The following is an 18,299-nucleotide window of genomic DNA, read 5'->3' as shown; positions in this document are numbered from 1 at the left end:
GGACAGGTGACTGCCTCCGCCAGCCCTGGTGCCTCAGGGGAGGCCGACTGAGGGGGGCTCTGTGGATGGCATTCGGGGAGCTACAGGTTTCCCCCAAAAGCTCAGATGCTCGTTCTTGAAGAGGGAGGTGCTGCCCCTGCCTCCCTGCGTACCGCGACAATACAGCTTCCTCCGCGGCGCTTTAACACGTAGGGCGCTGCTGCCAGGGGCGTCCCGTGTTCTAACTCGCTCCCACAGCCCCTCCGGCATGGTGAGCAGCGTCTGAGGGGTGAGGGGCATACACTTGGAGCCAGCCTGCTGCACTACATGCCAGCTGTGTCACTTAGCAGCAAGGTGACCTCAGCAAAGTTGTTTTACCTCTGTGCCTCAGTTTCCTCATCTGTAAATAACAGCTACCCCTGGGATTGATGTGAGAGTCAGAGGAGTTAATTTCCTAGAATGGTGTCTGGCATGAAGTACTGATAATGTGTTGGTTTTTTAAAAAATAAAAGGTAGGTGTTTTAGGCCAGTCATGGTGGCTCACGCCTGTAATCCCAGCTGCTCCGGAGGCTGAGGCACGAGAATCACTTGAACCCGGGAGGCAGAGGTTGCAGTAAGCCGAGATTGCGCCATTGCACTCCAGCCTGGGTGATGGAGCGAGGCTCCATCTCAAAAAAAAAAAAAAAAAAAAGATAAGTGTCTTAATCAGTGTGGGCTGCTGTAACAAATATAGAGAGGGTGGCTTCAACAGGAAACACAGTTCTCACGGTCCTGGAGGCTGGAAGTCTGAGATAGGGGTGTTGGTAGATCCAGTGTCAGGAGTGCCGCTTCCTGGCTCGTTGACAGCCACCTTCTCCCTTCCTCCCCGCATGGCCCAGAGCAAGATCATCTCATGTTGTGTCCCTTTCTATAAGGGCACAAATCCCATTAATAAGGGCTCCACCCGCATCACCTGATGACCTCCCAGAGGTCCTACCTCCAAATACCATCACTCGGCTTCAGCACAGGAGTTTGGGGAAGACACAAACATTCAACTCCTACTGTTCCAACCCCTGCTTCACAGATGAGAAAACTGAGGGAGTAGGTAAGAAGACGAGGGGCAAACATATAGCGTGGGCCAGGTGCAGTGGTTCATGCCTGTAATCCTAGCACTTTGGGAGGGAAGCAAGGCAGGAGGATCACTTGAGCCCAAGAGTTTGAAATCAGCCTGGGCAACATACTGAGACCATCTCTACATAAAATTAAAACTTAGCCAGGCATGGTAGCACTTGCCTGTAGTTCCAGCTACTTGAGAGGTTGAGGCGGGAGGATCACTTGAGCCTGGGAAGTCCAGGCTGGAGTAAGCTGTGATTGAGCCACTGCACTCCAGCCTGGGTGACGGAGCAAGACCCTGTCTCAAAACACACAGGCTGAGCACAGTGGCTCACACCTGTAATCCCAGCACTTTGGGAGGCTGAGGTGGGAGGGTCACTTGAGGTCAGGAGTTCGAGACCAGCCTGGCCAACATGGTGAAAAATACAAAAATTCACTGAGCATGGTGGCACACGCCTGTAATCCCAGCTACTCGGGAGATTGAGGGTTGAGAATTACTTGAACCCAGGAGGCAGAGGTTGCAGTGAGCTGAGATTGTGCCACTGCACTCCAGCCTGGGTGACAGAGAGAGACACCATCACACACACACACACACACACACACACACACACACACACACACACACACACACACACAGTCTAGTTCTAGTCTGTTCATGCTATATATGTAGTTCAAACCCAGGCAGTGTAGCTTGATTCCAAGGCTTGGCCTGGCCCCTCTGTCTCACCCTCTCGGGAGCTCTCAGAGGAATGAGCAGCCAGCTGGGCCCAGCTTTCCCTCCCCTGGGCTGGGCTCAGGTTGGGCTAGGGTAGAAACTGGAGCCTGAGTCATCTGTTCCTACCTCTGTGAGGCGAGATGTCCTTGGCGTCCCTCTCCAGCCCAGCCCTGCCCCCAGCAACTGGGCTGCCTGCACCTGCAGGGAGTGGGCATCTAGGAGCAGGTGGCTGAGGCCTGGGCATGGTAATGAGCATGCAGCTCATGCCCTTGTACACTCAGGTGTCTGCTCACATGTCCATTCCTCAGAGGCACCTGGCTCGGCTGCCAGCAACTCAGAGCGGCATTGCTCCATCCCCTTTCCCCGGCTTGACGTCCAGCATAGCCTGTGCCTGCCACCATCTGCAGTTACCTTTCTTCACATTTACTTATTCAGCATGTATTTATTGAGCACCTGCTATGTCTCCAGCACACTTCAAGACCTGGGGGTGGCCCAGCACAGTGGCTCGTGCCTGTAATCCCAGCACTTTGGGAGGCCGAGGTGGGTGGATGGCTTGAGCTCAGGAGTTTGAGACCAGCCTGGGCAACATGGCAAAACCCCGTCTCTATTTAAAAAAAAAAGAAAAAAGAAAAAAAATTGTTAAAGGAGGAGCTGAAAATAAAGAAATACAAATTAATTAATTTTTTAAAAAAGCGGCCAGGTGCAGTGGCTCACGCCTGTAATCCCAGCACTTTGGGAGGCTGAGGCAGGCGGATCACCTGAGGTTAGGAGTTTGAGACCAGCCTAGCCAACATGGTCAAACCCCGTCTCTACTAAAAAAAATACAAAAATTAGCCGGGCATGGTGGCATACGCCTGTAATCCCAGCTACTTGGGAGGCTGAGGCAGGAGAATTGCTTGAACCCGGGGGGTGGAGGTTGCAGTGAGCCAAGATCACACTGCTGCACTCTAGCCTGGGCGACAGAGCAAGAATCCATCTCAAAAAAAAAAAAAAAAAAAAAAAAAAAAGCTAGGGGTATAGAGGTAAAAAAAAAAAAAAAAAAATCAGCAAAAATCCAGCCTCATGGAATTGACATCCTAGTCAGGGAAACAAAGTTAAAAGTATAGCATAGTAGGAAAAAAACTGGAAACAAATCCCAGCACTTTGGGAGGCTTAGATGGGAGGATCACTTGAGCCCAGGAGTTCAAGACCAACCTGGGCAATACAGGGAGATCCCATCTCAAAAAAAAGAAAAAAGAAAACTGGAAACAAATTAAGTCTTCATCAACTGGTGAGTGGATAGAAAATGTAGTATGTGGGCCGGGTGCAGTGGCTCATGCCTGTAATCCCAGCACTTTGGGAGGCCGAGGCAGGCGGATCACGAGGTCAGGAAATCGAGACCATCCTGGCCAACTTAGTGAAACCCCATCTCTACTAAAAATACAAAAAAATTAGCCAGGCATGGTGGCAGGCGCCTGTAGTCCCAGCTACTCGGGAGGCTGAGACAGGAGAATGGTGTGAACCCGGGAGGTGGAGCCTGCAGTGAGCCGAGATCACGCCATGGCACTCCAGCCTGGGTGACAGAGCGAGACTCTGTCTCAAAATAAATAAATAAATAAATAAATAATAAAATAAAAAAATAAAAAAGACCTGAAGACAGGCCTGGTGCAGTGGCTCATGCCTGTAATCTCAGCACTTTGGGAGGCCGAGGCAGGCGGTCAAGAGTTCGAGACCAGCCTGGCCAACATGGTGAAACCCCCCCTCTACTAAAAATACAAAAATTAGCTGGGCATGGTGGTGGGTGCCTATAATCCCAGCTACTTGGGAAGCTGAGGCAGGACAATCATTTGAACCCGGGAGGCGGAGGTTGCAGTGAGCCAAGATCGTGCCATTGCACTCCAGCCTGGGCAACAGGGTGAGACTCAAAAAAAAAAAAAAAAAAGACCTGAAGACAAGCAGGCAAGCGATGCAAGCATATAGAGGAAGAGGGAAGAGCAAATGCAAAGGCCCCTGAGGCAGGAATGTGCCTGTGTCTGAGGAGCTGCGCTGAGGTCAGAGTGGCAGAGAGAGCAGAAGGAGAGAGGCAGATGAGGGAGAGGGGAGGAGAGGCGGGTGGCGGGTGTGGACTTGTAAATCAAAGACCTTTGCTCTTTACCCTGAGTGTGACTGGGAGGTGAGCAATGATTGTGGCTTTGCCTGTAACTGGACGCAGGATATGAGAGAAAGTGTCCGTCTCTCGAGGCAGAGTGTGCATTCCATGAGGGTGAGAACTCATCTGCTTTGTGCACCACCCAGAATGGTGTGACTCAGAGGTGCTGCTCGCCATGCCTTAGTGAACAGGTGGCATCGCCTGCTGCCAGGTACTGTGCTAAGGGCGAGTCACCACCGGCACAGAGGGGCTGCAAGTTTGGGTCCTGGAGGTCAGTCGCTCTACCGCTTACTGCTTTGTGGACAAATCAGCTAGCCACTCTGGACTACTGTTTCCTCCTCTGTAAAAAGGAAAACTTATCTCATCTAGGAAATGGTTTTGCACAGAACCTGCCTGGCACAAGTTAAACTGATGCTCAATCAATGTTAGTTTTTGTTTTCTTCTTTTTTTTTTTTTTTTTTTTTGAGATGGAGTCTTGCTCTGTCACCGGGCTGGAGTGCAGTGGCCTGATCTCGGCTCACTGCAATGCAACCTCCAACTCCCTGGTTCAAGCGATTCTCCTGCCTCAGCCTCCCGAGTAGCTGAGATTACAGGCACATGCCACCACACCCAGCTAATTTTTTGTATTTTTAGTAGAGACGGGGTTTCACTGTGTTAGCCAAGATGGTCTCGATGTCCTGACCTCGTGATCTGCCCACCCTGGCCTCCCAAAGTCCTGGGATTACAGGCATGAGCCACCGCACCCAGTAACTTTTTAATTTTTTTTTTTTTTTTTGAGGCAGGGTCTTGCTCTGTCACCCGGGCTGGAGTGCAGTGGTGTGATCATAGCTCACTGTAGCCTCAACCTCCTGGGCTCAAGGGATCCTCCTACCTCAGCTTCCTGAGTAGCTGGGACTACAGCCATGCACCACTATGCTTGGCTCATACAAAAAATTTTTGGGGGGCTGGGCGCAGTGGCTCACACCTGTAATCCCAGCCCTTTGGGAGGCTGAGGCGGGTGGATCACCTGAAGTCAGGAGTTTGAGACCAGCCTGACCAACATGATGAAACCCCGTCTCTACTAAAAATACAAACATTAGCCAGGCCGTAGTGGTGGGCGCCTGTAATCCAGTTACTTGGGAGGTTGAGGCAGGAGAATCGCTTGAGCCTGGGAGGTGGAGGTTGTAGTGAGCCAAGATTGCGCCACTGCACTCCAGTCTGGGCGACAGGGTGAGACCCCATCTCAAAAAATATTTTTTGAGATGGGGTCTCACTATGTTGCCTAGGCTGGTCTTGAATTCTTGGGCTCAATTGATCCTCCTTGGCCTCCCAAAATGCTGGGGTTACAGGCATGAGCCACTGCACCCAGCCTGCCCTTTCCTGTTTATTCCCTGATGATCTCTGCCTAAAATGCCTTGAGGGTATAAACAGTGCCTTCTCCCCTGTAGGAAAAAGGGACCTGTGCTCCCAGCTGGCAGCAGTATTGACGTCATCCACTGCTAGGTCAGCTTACCCCTTCTCTAACATTTCACCAGCAGCCATCCTTCCGAGGGACACTCTAACCCTGAAAGCTTTTACTTAATCTCTGCAATTTAGGAAGACTTCTGGATGTCAATTTAACTGCGTTGGGAAGGCAAGACGGTGTGGGACCAAGAAGGGCACTGTCTAGCCCTCCCGGCAGGTCTCACACTCCTGCATGCCCAAGCGCTGATGGGTGGACTGGAAAAGCGGCTGCAGCAAGGCTGGTTTGGTTTCTTTCCTGAAGCTTACAGGAATATAGTGCCTTGGTTCTGTAAACACCATAATCCCTGTTCCTGAATGTTTTCTTTGAAATCAACCACATCTTGGGAGACAGATGACCTTAAGCACACAGTATGCAGGGACCCAGTTTCCTTTCCCAGAAGACGAAAGCTCTGGACTGGAACCTCTGACCACAGTCAGTCTTGCTCTGGTCCTTGATGTTCTGGGATCCTGATCGTCAGGAAATCTCGACGGACCGTCCGTGGGAAGTGCCAAGGGGCTGACAACCCAACTGGAAAGGCCCAGGCTTGGCCTCCACCCAGCTGACTGCTGGGTCTGGGATTTGATATGATTCCACTTAACAGGCTGGTATGTGAGCCTCTTACTGTTCCAAAAATGCTGGGAGAAGTCTCGAGACTCCAGGGTCAGAGACAAAGGCTTTCCTGCTCGCACGAAGCAGCATAGATGCCACCATGTGTGGGATTCCCCTGGGCTGTGGAGGCAGAGCCGGGGACCCAGATGGACACCTGCACAGGGAGTGGGTTGTTATGAAAGAGGCATGCTAAGCTTGGGGACCTGCCTGGCTATACCCAGCCTGCCCTCACCCCTCAAGGTGCTTGCTGCAAACACAACCGTAAGAAATGACCAAGGGAGGCCAGGCGTGGTGGCTCATGCCTGTAATCCCAGCACTTTGGGAGGCCGAGGCAGGTCAATCACTTGAGGTCAGGAGTTTGAGACCAGTTTGGCCAACGTGGCGAAACCCCATCTCTACTAAAAATATAAAAATTAGCCGAGCCTGGTGGTGTGTCCCTTATAATCCCAGCTACTTAGGAGGCTGAGGCAAGAGAATCACTTGAACCTGGGAGGCAGAGGTTGCAGTGAGCTCAGATTGCGCCACTGTAGTCCAGCCTAGGCGACACAGTGAAACTGTCTCGAAAGAAAGAAAGAAAGAAAAAAATAAAACCAAGGGAGAGAGCTATCAGGGTCATGCATTCCTGGTACATTCAGCAAGACCTGTAGGAACGAGAGACTCCCCTCTACCACCTTAGCTGCTGATAAATCGAATGAATGTGTCATTCTGCTTCCACTCTGATGAATCTGACCAACAGAGGCTGGGGCCAAATGTGTTGTTTCATACAGCATCTCATTAAGCATCTATGATCAACTGGACTCCAATCTGCAACATTAACCTCAACCATGCCGCCAGGTTCCAGGGGCGAGGGGACCAGCAGGTCTTATTTCAGACATCCCGGACACAGTCTCCTATTCACTAGGACAGGGGTCCCCAACCCCCAGGCCACAGACCAGTACCGGTCCCCAGCCTGTTAGGAACCCAGATGCACAGGAGGCGAGTGACCATCACTGCCTGAGCTCCACCTCCTGTCAGATCAGCAGCAGCATCAGATTCTCATAGGAGTGCAAACCCTATAGTGAACTGTGCATGCGAAGGATCTAGGTTGTATGCTCCTTATGAGAATCTTTTTTTTTTTTGAGACACAGTCTCACTTTGTTGCCCAGGCTGGAGTGCAGTGGTATGATCTCGGCTTACTGCAACCTCTGCCTCCTGGGTTCAAGTGATTCTCATGCCTCAGCCTCCCGAGTAGCTGGGATTACAGGCGTGCATCACCACACCCAACTAATTTTTGTATTTTTGGTAGAGACAGGGTTTCGCCATGTTGGCCGGGCTGGTCTCCAACTCCTGACCTCAAGTGATCCACCCACCTCAGCCTCCCAAAGTGCTGGGATTACAGGTGTGAGCCAATGCGCCCAGCTTCCTTATGAGAATCTAATGCCTGATGATCTGAGGTGGAAGTTTCATCATGAAACCACCCCCTACCCCCCACCACCCTGGTCTGCAGAAAAACGGTCTTCCACAAAACCAGTCCTTGGTGCCAGAAAGGTTTGGGAGCACTTCACTAGGATTCACACAAGGGAGTCAAGTCTGATCTGCTGATCTTTGGTGTCATTGCCTGTCATTACAAACCCAAAAAGCAACCTCCTCCCCAGAGGAGAGACATTCTGTGGGCCACCTTCCCACATGCAAACACACAACCTGAGGGGTCCAGGGTGCCCAGCTCAGGAATTTTTTTGTTTTTGTTTTTAGAGATGGGGTCTTGTCTTGCTCTGTTGCCCAGGCTGGAGTGCAGTGGTAGCATTGTGAGCATGGTTCACTGCAGCCTTGACCTCCCAGGCTCAAACGATTTTTCCATCTCAGCCTCCCAAAGTGCTGGGATTATAGGTGTGAGTACTGTGCCCAGGCAGGAATTGGGAAACGTCACTTGGAACACCACAGCATTGGTTCGGTTAAGCCCCATGGGCAGTGCTACTGAGCTGCAGGCTCAATGACTACATGGGGTAGAGCTCAGAGCTCCTTGGGCATCAGAAGCCTATGATTTTGTACCAGCCAGACTGGAACAAGGCTGGGCCTGTCCCTAAGTTTAGAAACATCTTGTGTATTGGGGGAGGGGGCCCCACATTCAGGAGCTGCCATTGATGGCTTCAGGTGCAGAATGGCTCTAGACTGGCCATGTCTACAAGTGTGGGGTTTTCTTTTTTTTTGAGACAGAGTCCCACTCTGTCGCCCAGGCTGGGGTGCCAGTGGTACAATCTCCGCTTGCTGCAACCTCCGCCTCCCAGGTTCAAGCGATTGTCGTGCCTCTGCCTCCCGAGTAGCTGGGACAACAGGCATGCGCCACCACGCCCAGCTAACTTTTGTATTTTTAGTAGAGATGGGGTTTCACTATGTTGGCCAGGCTGGTCTGGAACTCCTGACTTCAAGTGATCTGCCCGCCTTGGCTTCCCAAAGTGCTGGGCTTCCCAAAATGCTGGGATTACAAGCATGAGCCACTGTGCCCAGCTTACAGGTGTGTTTTTATAGTGGGTCAGAATAGCAGCTGCAGATGCTGTTGGACTTGGGAGGATCAGGTGACAGTCTGGCCAAGCAGCGGTGCTGGGTCTGGAGGCCAGAGGGAGGACTGATTGCACCCTCCCCACCCCTCTCCTCCCACCTCCTGGGGTCTAAGGTGTTCCCTCCTCAGGTGCCAGGTTGTTGGTCTCCCTCCAAGGACATGAAATCAGTCTGTATCCCACCCCAGGAAGTACCGCTTCACTTCTTCTTTCAACATTTACTCACACCCAGACTTGTTTTTGGAAGAGTCAGATGTGAATGGAACATGGGCATTTTTACAAATTTAGAGACTTATGATTTCCCTCACATTGTCTGATGTGCCAAGTAGGGAGACTTGGCAAAAAGCACACTCGACCAAGTGGCCACTGTCTTCGGGACCTAGGACAAGCGAGTCCAGGAGAGTCCCAAGGGCAGAACCTGAACTAAGGCCAAGCCCCATAGGTCCTGTTCCACCGGTGGGCCTGCCCCCTGGAGGCTGCACCCATCAGGCAGGCCTGGGCTTGATGTTGTGGGAAGAAAAGAGGCACACATACCCAGGAATGATAAGGGTAGAATTCCTAATTTTTATTTATTTGTTATTTATTTATTTCGAGACAGAGTCTCGCTCTGTCACCCAGGCTGGAATGCAGTGGTACAATCTCAGCTCACTGCAAGCTCTGCCTCCCGGGTTCACGCCATTCTCCTGCCTCAGCCTCCGGAGTAGCTGGAACCACAGGCGCCCACCATCACACCCGGCTAATTTTTTGTATTTTTAGTAGAGACAGGATTTCACCGTGTTAGCCAGGATGGTCTCGATCTTCTGACCTTGTGATCCACCCGCCTCGGCCTCCCAAAGTGCTGGGACTACAGGTGCGAGCCACTGCGCTCGGCCTGTTTTTTATTTATTTTTTTGAGACAGAGTCTCGCTCTGTCACCCAGGCTGGAGTGTAATGGCGCGATCTCGGCCCACTGCAACCTCTGCCTCCTGGGTTCCAGCAGTTCTACCTCAGCCTCCCAAGTAGCTGGGACTATAGGCGTGTGCCACCACGCCTGGCTCATTTTTGTATTTTTAGTAGAGATGGGGTTTCAACCATGTTGACCAAGCTGGTCTCTAACTCCTGACCTCAAGTGATCGGCCCACCTCAGCCTCCCAAAGTGCTGGGATTACAGGTGTGAGCCACTGTGCCCGGCCAATTCTCAAGTTTTTAAAAAAGTCCAAAGGCACAATTTTTTTTTTTTTTTTAACATGACTGAGATAGGAGACAGTCCATATTGGAGTTGGTGGAGAAAGACTCCTGCTGGGCAGAGGTGCATGTGCGGACTCTGCAGGCTTGCAGGGGTTAGGGGCCGCGCCCACTGCCACACACAGAGCGCTGCAGGTGGAGAGGCTCTGCCCAACTCCCAGGCCCTCTTTCCCTGGACCACAGGCTCGCCCAGACCCCTGTGTGTCTGATTTGTCTGGGACGTGGTAAGTAGATTCCACTTGTTCACCAACCCCGAGCCAGCTGCAATGACCGCTGGAGAGCGGGCTGAGGCATGCGGGGATCAGCTGGGAGGACACCAGGATCCCTTTGCGGCATCTGCTGTGAGGGAGGCGGGGCAGGAGCAGATGAGCTATTTGCCCAACTTGCTTCTGGAAGAGAGTTTTAAGCCCTAAGGGATTTCTAGGAAGGGCCAAGGGAAAGACATGGAAGTTCTTTGGTTCCCAGCAGTCGAAAGCAGTCTGGCCTGTGGCACTGCACCTGGCCGCTCCTCCTGTGTCTCTGAGGCAGGTAGAGTTCAGCTGCTTGCTGGACCTCATGGGGCGCCCAGATGCCTGTACCCCAGGACCTCCTTGTTGGAATAGAGGAGGGAGGAAAGGGGCTTCTAGAGTCTAGTGTCAGGAAAGGAACACCCACAGGAGGCAGCAGGATTGGGCCTGAAGGCCAAATTCAGCCAGGCAGTTCTCTGTCCCCGTTCCCACACAGGGGCGTGTTGGAGACTTGACAGAAAAGCCCAGGGCAGGCAGTGCAAGGCCTGATCTAGAGCGCCCTCCCACCACCCCTTCAAGATGCGGAGAGCACAGAACCGCAAGAAGAGAAGCGTCATGGACGCCACAAGGACTCAGTTAAGCCCCTCCAAGCCCGGAAGGTCTTGGTCCTCCCTGGACAGCAGGCGCCCCTCCTGCACCCTCGAGGGCAGTGCTTCAAGGTGTGGGCTACAGTCTATAGTGGGACATCAAGATCAGTTCAGAGGGTTGTAGCCAGAAGTTTTAAAAAGTGAAATAGAGTAATAAAATATCAGCGTTCACAGGTGGTGAGGCTAAGTGTGGTTTGGCGAAAGTTCACGGGCACTCAGTAATAGGACATTTATTTCATCTTGTGGATTCATTCAAAAAGATCTGAAAGACGCTATTTTGAGGGGTCTATTTCTAGAATGGGACACCTCAGATAGTGTCTTGTGATCATTTTGGTAGGGTTGAAATTAGGACTCCCATAAAGAAAGCACATGCTGAAATTTATTCTAAAGGGGAAGGCCCCTTTTTATTAAACTTGTACATTTTACTTTCCTTCTTTCAGAATGCTAATAAAAAACTTTTGTTTATACTTTAAAAAACCATAAATCAGACAAACAAAAGAAACGATTCCAACATCACTTTTGTGATGAGAAAAGAGGCAATGGAATTCAACATAAGCAAAGAAAACTCTACCTGGAGGAAAGAAATCGATCAGCGAGGAAACAACTCGGGGCTGCTGCCAGACTGCAGGCCATGCGAGGAGGAGCCTCCTAGAGGATTTCCAAAGCAAACCCATCCCTGCCAGACCAGGAAGCAGCCGTCCTACCTCCCAGAGAAACAGACCTCAGCCCTAATGATCACTCAAATCCGAGTCAATCCCTCTATTTAAAAAAAGCTCACACATAGTCTCCCCTCCCTTCCCCAGTCCTCTTGGCGACAGGGCGGTCACAGGACATATGTGTTCTTCACCAGCTGCTCCTTGTCATCTCCGGAGCTCCAGACGGTGCGCAGGGCACGCTCCTGGTTCCTCCGTGCCACCCGGATCAGGTAGACCATGGAGGCTCCCAGGAAGAGGATCAACACCATCACGAACAGCCCCGCCAGAACCACCACTGAGGACGAGAGAGGGGCCTCAGGACGGGCCAGGCAAGGGGAGTTGCAGCCAGAGTGGCGCTCACCAAGGGCCTGGGGAATCCAGGTGGGCTCAGCCTGAGGACCAAATGCCCCTCCCCAACCCAGAGAGGGTCCAGAACTGCAGCTGGAGAGGACACAGCCTGCCAGAGATGCCACCAAGGAGAGTCCCCCAAAAAAGGAGGCGCCATGCTATGTGCATGCTAGCAGAGTGGCCGTGTCGCCAGCAGAGTAGTCATCTGTGTTCCTTCTTTTTGAACTAAAAACCCAACTCTCAGGGCAACCTGCACAGGAGCCCCGGACCGAGAGATGCACAAGGGCGTAAAAAACACTTAGCACCGGTGTGTACACATGAAACCTTAGGGGCTTTGTGCACACACACGCTGACCGGCAATAGAGAAAGACGTGGCCCTGCAGGGGCTGGGAGGGCTGAGAGCTACTGCGGGATGAAGTCAGGGTGGAAGCGAGGGGGTACTCAGAGCTGTGCCAGCAAATTTAATAGTGTCTGCCCCACTGCAGTCTCGCTGGTCAGCTCAGATGCTTTTCTTCAGGAGGGGATCTGGCTAAGGAGTATGACCTGTGGCAGCCTCCCCCATGTGGCTGTGGAGCTGCAGAGTTGGCCTTTTTGGGGCCACCCTCCAGACCCAGACTGCTTGCTTCCCAGCCCCGTGCCTGGCAAACCAGGCTTCACTGCTAGAACAGGACAGACTCGCAGGCCAGGTCCTGGCTCCTTCACTGGGAAACAGGTGGAGAAAGAGGCCAGACTGGCATGGCAGGTCTTTGTGCCAACATTATCACCTGCAACTCAAGCTCAGAAACACAGGCCAGAGGCCTGGCCTCCTGCTCAGACCAGACTGTGTTGGGAAACACCCTGGCCCGTGGTCCTCCGTCCTGTCACCTGTGACCAACTCTTATGCCCCACACAGCAGTGCTCCCTCCACACCTCAGGCCAGCCTCAGGCCCGTGTGCAGCAGTCCTCAAATGCCCAACAGGAAGACCTCATCCCCAGTCACCCACGCCGCCTGGGCAGGGCCTGCCTTGTGACTGACTCACTACAGCCCCAACTGTGTACACTGAACGGTGGGACAAACCACCACCTCGCCATTCTCACGCAGAAACATGACTTTCTGCCAAGATGATGTTCACAGTGAAGGATAATGTAAACCACAGCTGGGCAGGGCTGAGCTCAGTCAAGGAAGGGAGGAGGCAGGCTGATGGCAGGAGGAGGGTAAGGGGCCACTTACCCTTTGAGCCAAGGGGCAGGGGAGGATTCTCCTGCTGGCCTGGAAGAGAACACACAGCCTGAGGTCAGCTCACAGCCCCCATTCCACAGAGCTGCCGCAGGGGATCCCCTCAGCCAGGGCCTCCATGGGGAGCTCTTTCTGAGGGGCTTTCTTCCAGCTTTTCTGGGGCTTAGAGGCCTTGCCGCCCTGGTGGGCCCAAGAACAGCATTTCCAAGGCCTTCATATTTTAGGGATGGGGAGATGGACCGGGGTCCTCAAGGGCGGGGCTTCTTGGGCTGAGGGGCTGCAGACTTACGGAAGCAGCGGAGCATGCAGGCCTCCTCAGAGCGGTAGCTGTTCTTATTGCCCCGGCAGCCTCCATAGATGAAGTTATTGCAGGAGTTCCTCTCCACGTCAAAGTACCAGCGTGGGAAGGATGCACGGCAAGGCCCAGTGACTGCCTTGGCGGCGCAGTATTCTAGGAGTAAGACAGCCCAGGGAATACAAATTAGTAGGGCCCGCAAGGAGGGGAAGCAAGCCAGAAAGTGCCTGAGGAGGCTTGCGGCTCCAGCAGACAGAGAAACATCTCTCTGATAGAGAAGCCTGTAAATTACACCCAAGGCCAGTGCAGCGGCTCTGACGCGCTGCTCCATGGGTCCAGGTGACGGCTTCGGAGCTTTGAAGACTGCTCTCTGACAAGCCCTGTTCTAGGCCTTTTACATGCAGTGGCTGAGTCTCTATGAGACCTATCTGGGACCCTTCATTTTATACATGGGAACTCTGAGGCCGCTGGTGAGAGGTTCAAGGACAATGTCAATTCCAGAGCCACGTGCCAGGCTGCGCCTCTAACGCACATCTCCACAGGCGCAGCCTCCTTCCCACTGCTGGTGGCATCCACGTGGGGCCTGTCACCTTGACCCCAACCCCAGGGGGCTGCCACCACCTGGGGAGGGGAGAGCCCTGCTCTACAACTTCCTCAGTGAAAATCCGCAAGTGTCTCTCAATACCCAACTAAGAATACATGTTTTGCCCCACATATAAGTTTCTTCGGAGTTTTTTTTTTTTTTTTTTTTTTGAGACAGAGTCTCACTGTTGCCCAGGCTGGAGTGCAGTGGAGCAATCTTGGCTCATTGCACCCTCTGCCTCCCAGGTTCGAGCAATTCTCCTGCCTCAGCCTCCCGAGTAGCTGGGACTACAGGTGCATGCCACTACGCCCAGCTAATTTTTCGTATTTTTAGTAGAGACGGGGTTTCACCATGTTAGGATGGTCTTGATATCCTGACCTCGTGATCCGCCCACCTCAGCCTCCCAAAGCGCTGGGATTACAGGTGTGAGCCACCGCGCTTGGCCTCTTTGGAGTTTTACCTTCATAGTTGAACATATCGCTGGAGTGATCTTCAGAATCCTGCCTTCTTGGAGCTGAAACACAAACATCTGTGTTAGGGAGGCTGGGCCGGACACAGGACACAGGCCTAGCTGGGTCTGGGTCTGGAAGGGCCCACTGAGGAGTGTGGACACGCCTTTAAGAAGGGGTGTGTAGCCCCTTCCATGGCCGGCTCTGCCACGTCACCCCAGCCCTAATGGGCTCTACGCACACACTGAGAGTGCTGGATGAGGCGCCCCTGCCGCCACCTCAGGGTTCCTATAGAAACCAAGCCCGCCACAGCTCCTAATATTATAGGGAACACTGTCTTGTTCACACTTTCTAATACAGTGAGGGGGACATGTTCCTCTCCAACAGGATGGAAACCAGAGCTGGTGTGTGGGGGGGCTAGCAGAGGATAAACAGGGAGCCAGGCAGAGCAAAGCCAGGACAGGCATAGGACTCCAGGCCTAGCAAAGCTGGAAAGTGACCACCCTAACGCCCCAGCACTCTGCAAGCCAGCCGGCCCAACAGCTGCTGAGCTACAGTGCACTCGGTGGGTAGCAGCTGCCGGGGGAGTCCCATCCTCCAGCAGGGGTGCGGTGCAGTCCCCCCTCCACAGCAGCCTCCCAGAGTCCATGGCCTGAGGTCTGCCCCGAGGGTGCATTTGCTACCTGGTAGTGCATCGGGACCACTCACCCCAGGTGCCCGATGCAGAGTCCTTAAACCATAAAGGAGGAATGGGGCAGCAGCCGCCAGCACTACAAAGCAAGCTAACACACATCTTGAGATCACACACTGCAGTGGCGGGGAGGCCGGGGTGGCAGAGGACAGAGGATGCCCACAGGGCAGGGGACAGCGATGGCAACAGGGAGCAAAGGAAGCAGAGGAGACAGAACAGGCACACAGGAGGGTGGGCGGGGAGTGGGGTCAGCAGAGCAGCTGGAGGCCAGCACAGCAAGGAGGGGCCTGAGCCTCATGGGCAGCAGCCACCTCCATCCCATCCTCCAGGAGGAGATGGGGGCCAGCCAGGAAGTGCTGCAGGATCCCCGGCCCCTGTGACAGCTGGACAGTATAAACTCCCCCATAAGGATGCTGGAGCCAGAAGCCGGCAGCCCAGGCAGAGCCCCCGGTTTGCCAATTTTGAGTAAACAGAACCATGAGAGGGAAGCCTGTGACAGTTCCCAAATGACAAGTGTCCTTTCACAATGACCCATCCGGTGGCCTCACTCCATCGCGGGTCTCTTTAAGAACCTACCACTTGGGACAGATGAATCCGCTGCATTCCTGCTGGTGGCCAGGTCACCCGTGGCATTCTCTGCAAGGGGACAAAGAAACAGCACAGTGAAAGAGCTTTCGAGACTGCCAGGGACAAAGAATGAGCTGGCCCTGTGTGCCTCTCACTGCAGCATCCATTTCTCCTTTACATGGGACCTTCAATGTGCATGCCAGACCACAGCTTGGAAATAAGGAACCAAGATTGCCTCCCGAAGAGGAAACTTAAGATTAACTTGCAGGGAATCAGAGCAGAGATGTGCAAAGTGACCTTAAAAAGACAGTGACTTGGCTGGGTGTGGTGGCTCATGGCTGTAATTCCAGTACTTTGGGAGGCCAAGGCGGGTGGATCACCTGAGGTCAGGAGTTTGAGACCAGCCTGGCCAACATTGCAAAACCTATTAAAAATACAAAAGTTAGGGCCGGGTGCGGTGGCTCACATCTGTAATCCCAGCACTTTGGGAGGCCAGGGTGGGTGGATCACGAGGTCAGGGATCGAGACCATCCTGGCCGACACTGCGAAACCCCATCTCTACTAAAAATACAAAAAATTAGCCGGGTGTGGTGGCACGCGCCTGTAGTCCCAGCTACTCCGGAGGCTGAGGCAGGAGAATTGCTTGAACTCGGGAGGCGGAGGTTGCAGTGAGCCGAAATCGCACCACTGCACTCCAGCCTGGACGACAGAGTGAGACTCCGTCTCAAAAAACAAACAAACAAAAAAACGCAAAAAGTTAGCCAGGCGTGATGGCAGATGCCTGTAATCCCAGCTACTCAGGTGGCTGAGGCAGGAGAATCGCCTGAACCTGGGAGGCAGAGGTTGTAGTGAGCCGAGATCACACCATTGACCATTGCACTCCAACCTGGGCAATAAGAGTGAAACTCCGTCTCAAAGAAAGAAACAAACAATCAAAACACAGTGACTTCCAGGGCCAAATAATTGCTTAACTGTATCAACTCATCTAACTAATTTGACTGTAATACCAGTGCTTACACTGGGTGAAGGGTGGGGGGCATCACTTGAGGCCAGGAGTTTGAGACCAGCTTGGGCAACATAAAAAGACCTAATCTCTTTGGGGGGACAAAAACAAAACAAAACACAACACTTTTTTTAAAGGTTAACATGATAAATTTTTTGTTTTGAAACGGAGTCTCGCTCTGTCGCCCAGGCTGGAGTGCTGTGGCGCGATCTTGGCTCACTGCAAGCTCCACCTCCCGGGTTCACACCATTCTCCTGCCTCAGCCTCTGGAGTAGCTGGGACCACAGGCGCCCGCCACCAGGCCCGGCTAATTTTCTTTTGTATTTTGAGTAGAGACGGAGTTTCACCGTGTTGGCCAGGATGGTCTCGATCTCCTGACCTCTTGATCTGCCCACCTCGGCCTCCCAAAGTGCTGGGATTACAGGTGTGAGCCACCGTGCCCAGCCAACATGATACATTTTACACAGCGTTTATCTCCCACACCTTGTCCAAGATGGAGGGAACCCTGGCTCCTCCGCATCCTCGGGCCTGGCCTAGCCTGATGCTATTAAACGGTCACCTTGAAAACCAGCTCCCCGCGTTCTGCCTCTCTCTTCATCAAGCAGTCTTCTGGCAACTGGACTACAGACTTGCCTATGCGGACTAAAGGCGTGGGCCCGGGGACACAAGTGCCTGCTCCCCGGGGCGGTCCTGGTTCTCATGATGAATTAATACACTGGCAGTCTCATTCTCACTTGCCTTCCCACAGAGCCTGCCTGCCTGGGAGAGAATATGCCGGCAAAAGACCCCAGGCACTAGCAGCCCTGGCAGTGTTTAGCTCTTTACAGACTCACATAGGAGTGCCTCGAGAGACACGCATTGCATCCAGTCAGATGCCAATATGTGCTTTCTGGACCTGCAAGGCGGGGCCAGACTCTAGGGAGACAGCTAACCTGCCTGCTCCCAGGAACACACAGCCACTCATGTCCCCTGGCTATGTTCACTGTCTACTGCCTGAGTTCTCAACACTTCAGCTCCCTTCCTGAGGAGATAACAAACAGCCAGGATGGACAGATACATTTGCTAAAGGCAACTCTTGACTGGGATAGCTCAGAAAAGGTAGCAAAAGATATTTCTCCCAAGTCCTCCTTCATAATGAATCACAGCTGACAATAGAAATACAGTAACTGGGTCAATGGTGGCTCACAGAGACAACACCAAGTCATCAAAAAAACATGTTAGGGAGAGTGCCGCTGAAAATATTTTTATTTATTTTTTACTTAAAGGCCAGTGTAATTGTTTGTTTTTTTCAGTTAAAGTGAAATGTTTAGCTGGGCACAGTGGCTCACGCCTGTAATCCTAGCACTTTGGGAGGCAGGCAGATTGCTTGAGCTCAAGCGTTTGAGACCAGCCTGGGTAACATGGTGAAACTCCATCTTTACCAAATACACAAAAATTAGCCAGGTGTGGAGGTGCACACCTGTAGTCCCAGCTACTTGAGAGGCTGAGGCGTGAGAATCACTTGAACCCAGGAGGTGGAGGTTGCAGTGAGCCAAGATCACATCACTGCACTCCAGCCTGGTAGGCGACTAAGCGAGAAAAAAAGAAAAAAGTGAAAATCTTTAACATAGGATTTGGATGGCCAAACCCTCGGGTCTCTGGAACACTCGGGATGGAGCAGCCCCAAAGGGCCAATGTCTCATCACCACCAGCTCTCAGGAAGTCCTTCTCACTCAGCTAAGAGCCAGGGCACGCTGCTGGGAGGTTTAGGCTTTAATTTAAACTGTGAGGTTATCAGGGTCAAAATTACCTTGATTCCACAGAACTCCTCACAG

At 52.8% G+C, this 18,299-nt stretch overlaps 1 protein-coding gene across 2 annotated transcripts in view; it reads right to left on the bottom strand.

Moving 5' to 3' along the window:
• Positions 1-11,016: 11,016 nt before the first annotated feature.
• Positions 11,017-18,299, bottom strand: part of SPINT2 (serine peptidase inhibitor, Kunitz type 2) — a 28,427-nt gene continuing 21,144 nt past the window's right edge. For both annotated transcript variants that reach the window (XM_004060657.5, XM_055369267.2), the window contains 5 exons: positions 15,492-15,551; positions 14,236-14,289; positions 13,187-13,348; positions 12,892-12,930; positions 11,017-11,628 (listed from right to left, as the gene is read on the bottom strand). In XM_004060657.5, the coding sequence (XP_004060705.1) occupies positions 11,462-11,628; positions 12,892-12,930; positions 13,187-13,348; positions 14,236-14,289; positions 15,492-15,551 (482 nt within the window). In that variant the 3' untranslated portion in view covers positions 11,017-11,461. The remainder of the gene's footprint in view (positions 11,629-12,891; positions 12,931-13,186; positions 13,349-14,235; positions 14,290-15,491; positions 15,552-18,299) is intronic.

The sequence above is a fragment of the Gorilla gorilla genome, chromosome 20, assembly GCF_029281585.2.
Source record: "Gorilla gorilla gorilla isolate KB3781 chromosome 20, NHGRI_mGorGor1-v2.1_pri, whole genome shotgun sequence".
In the NCBI taxonomy this organism is placed as follows: Eukaryota; Metazoa; Chordata; class Mammalia; order Primates; family Hominidae; genus Gorilla; species Gorilla gorilla.
The sequence above is the reverse complement of the archived record's forward strand: the minus strand, read 5'-3'. Positions and strand labels throughout refer to the sequence as shown.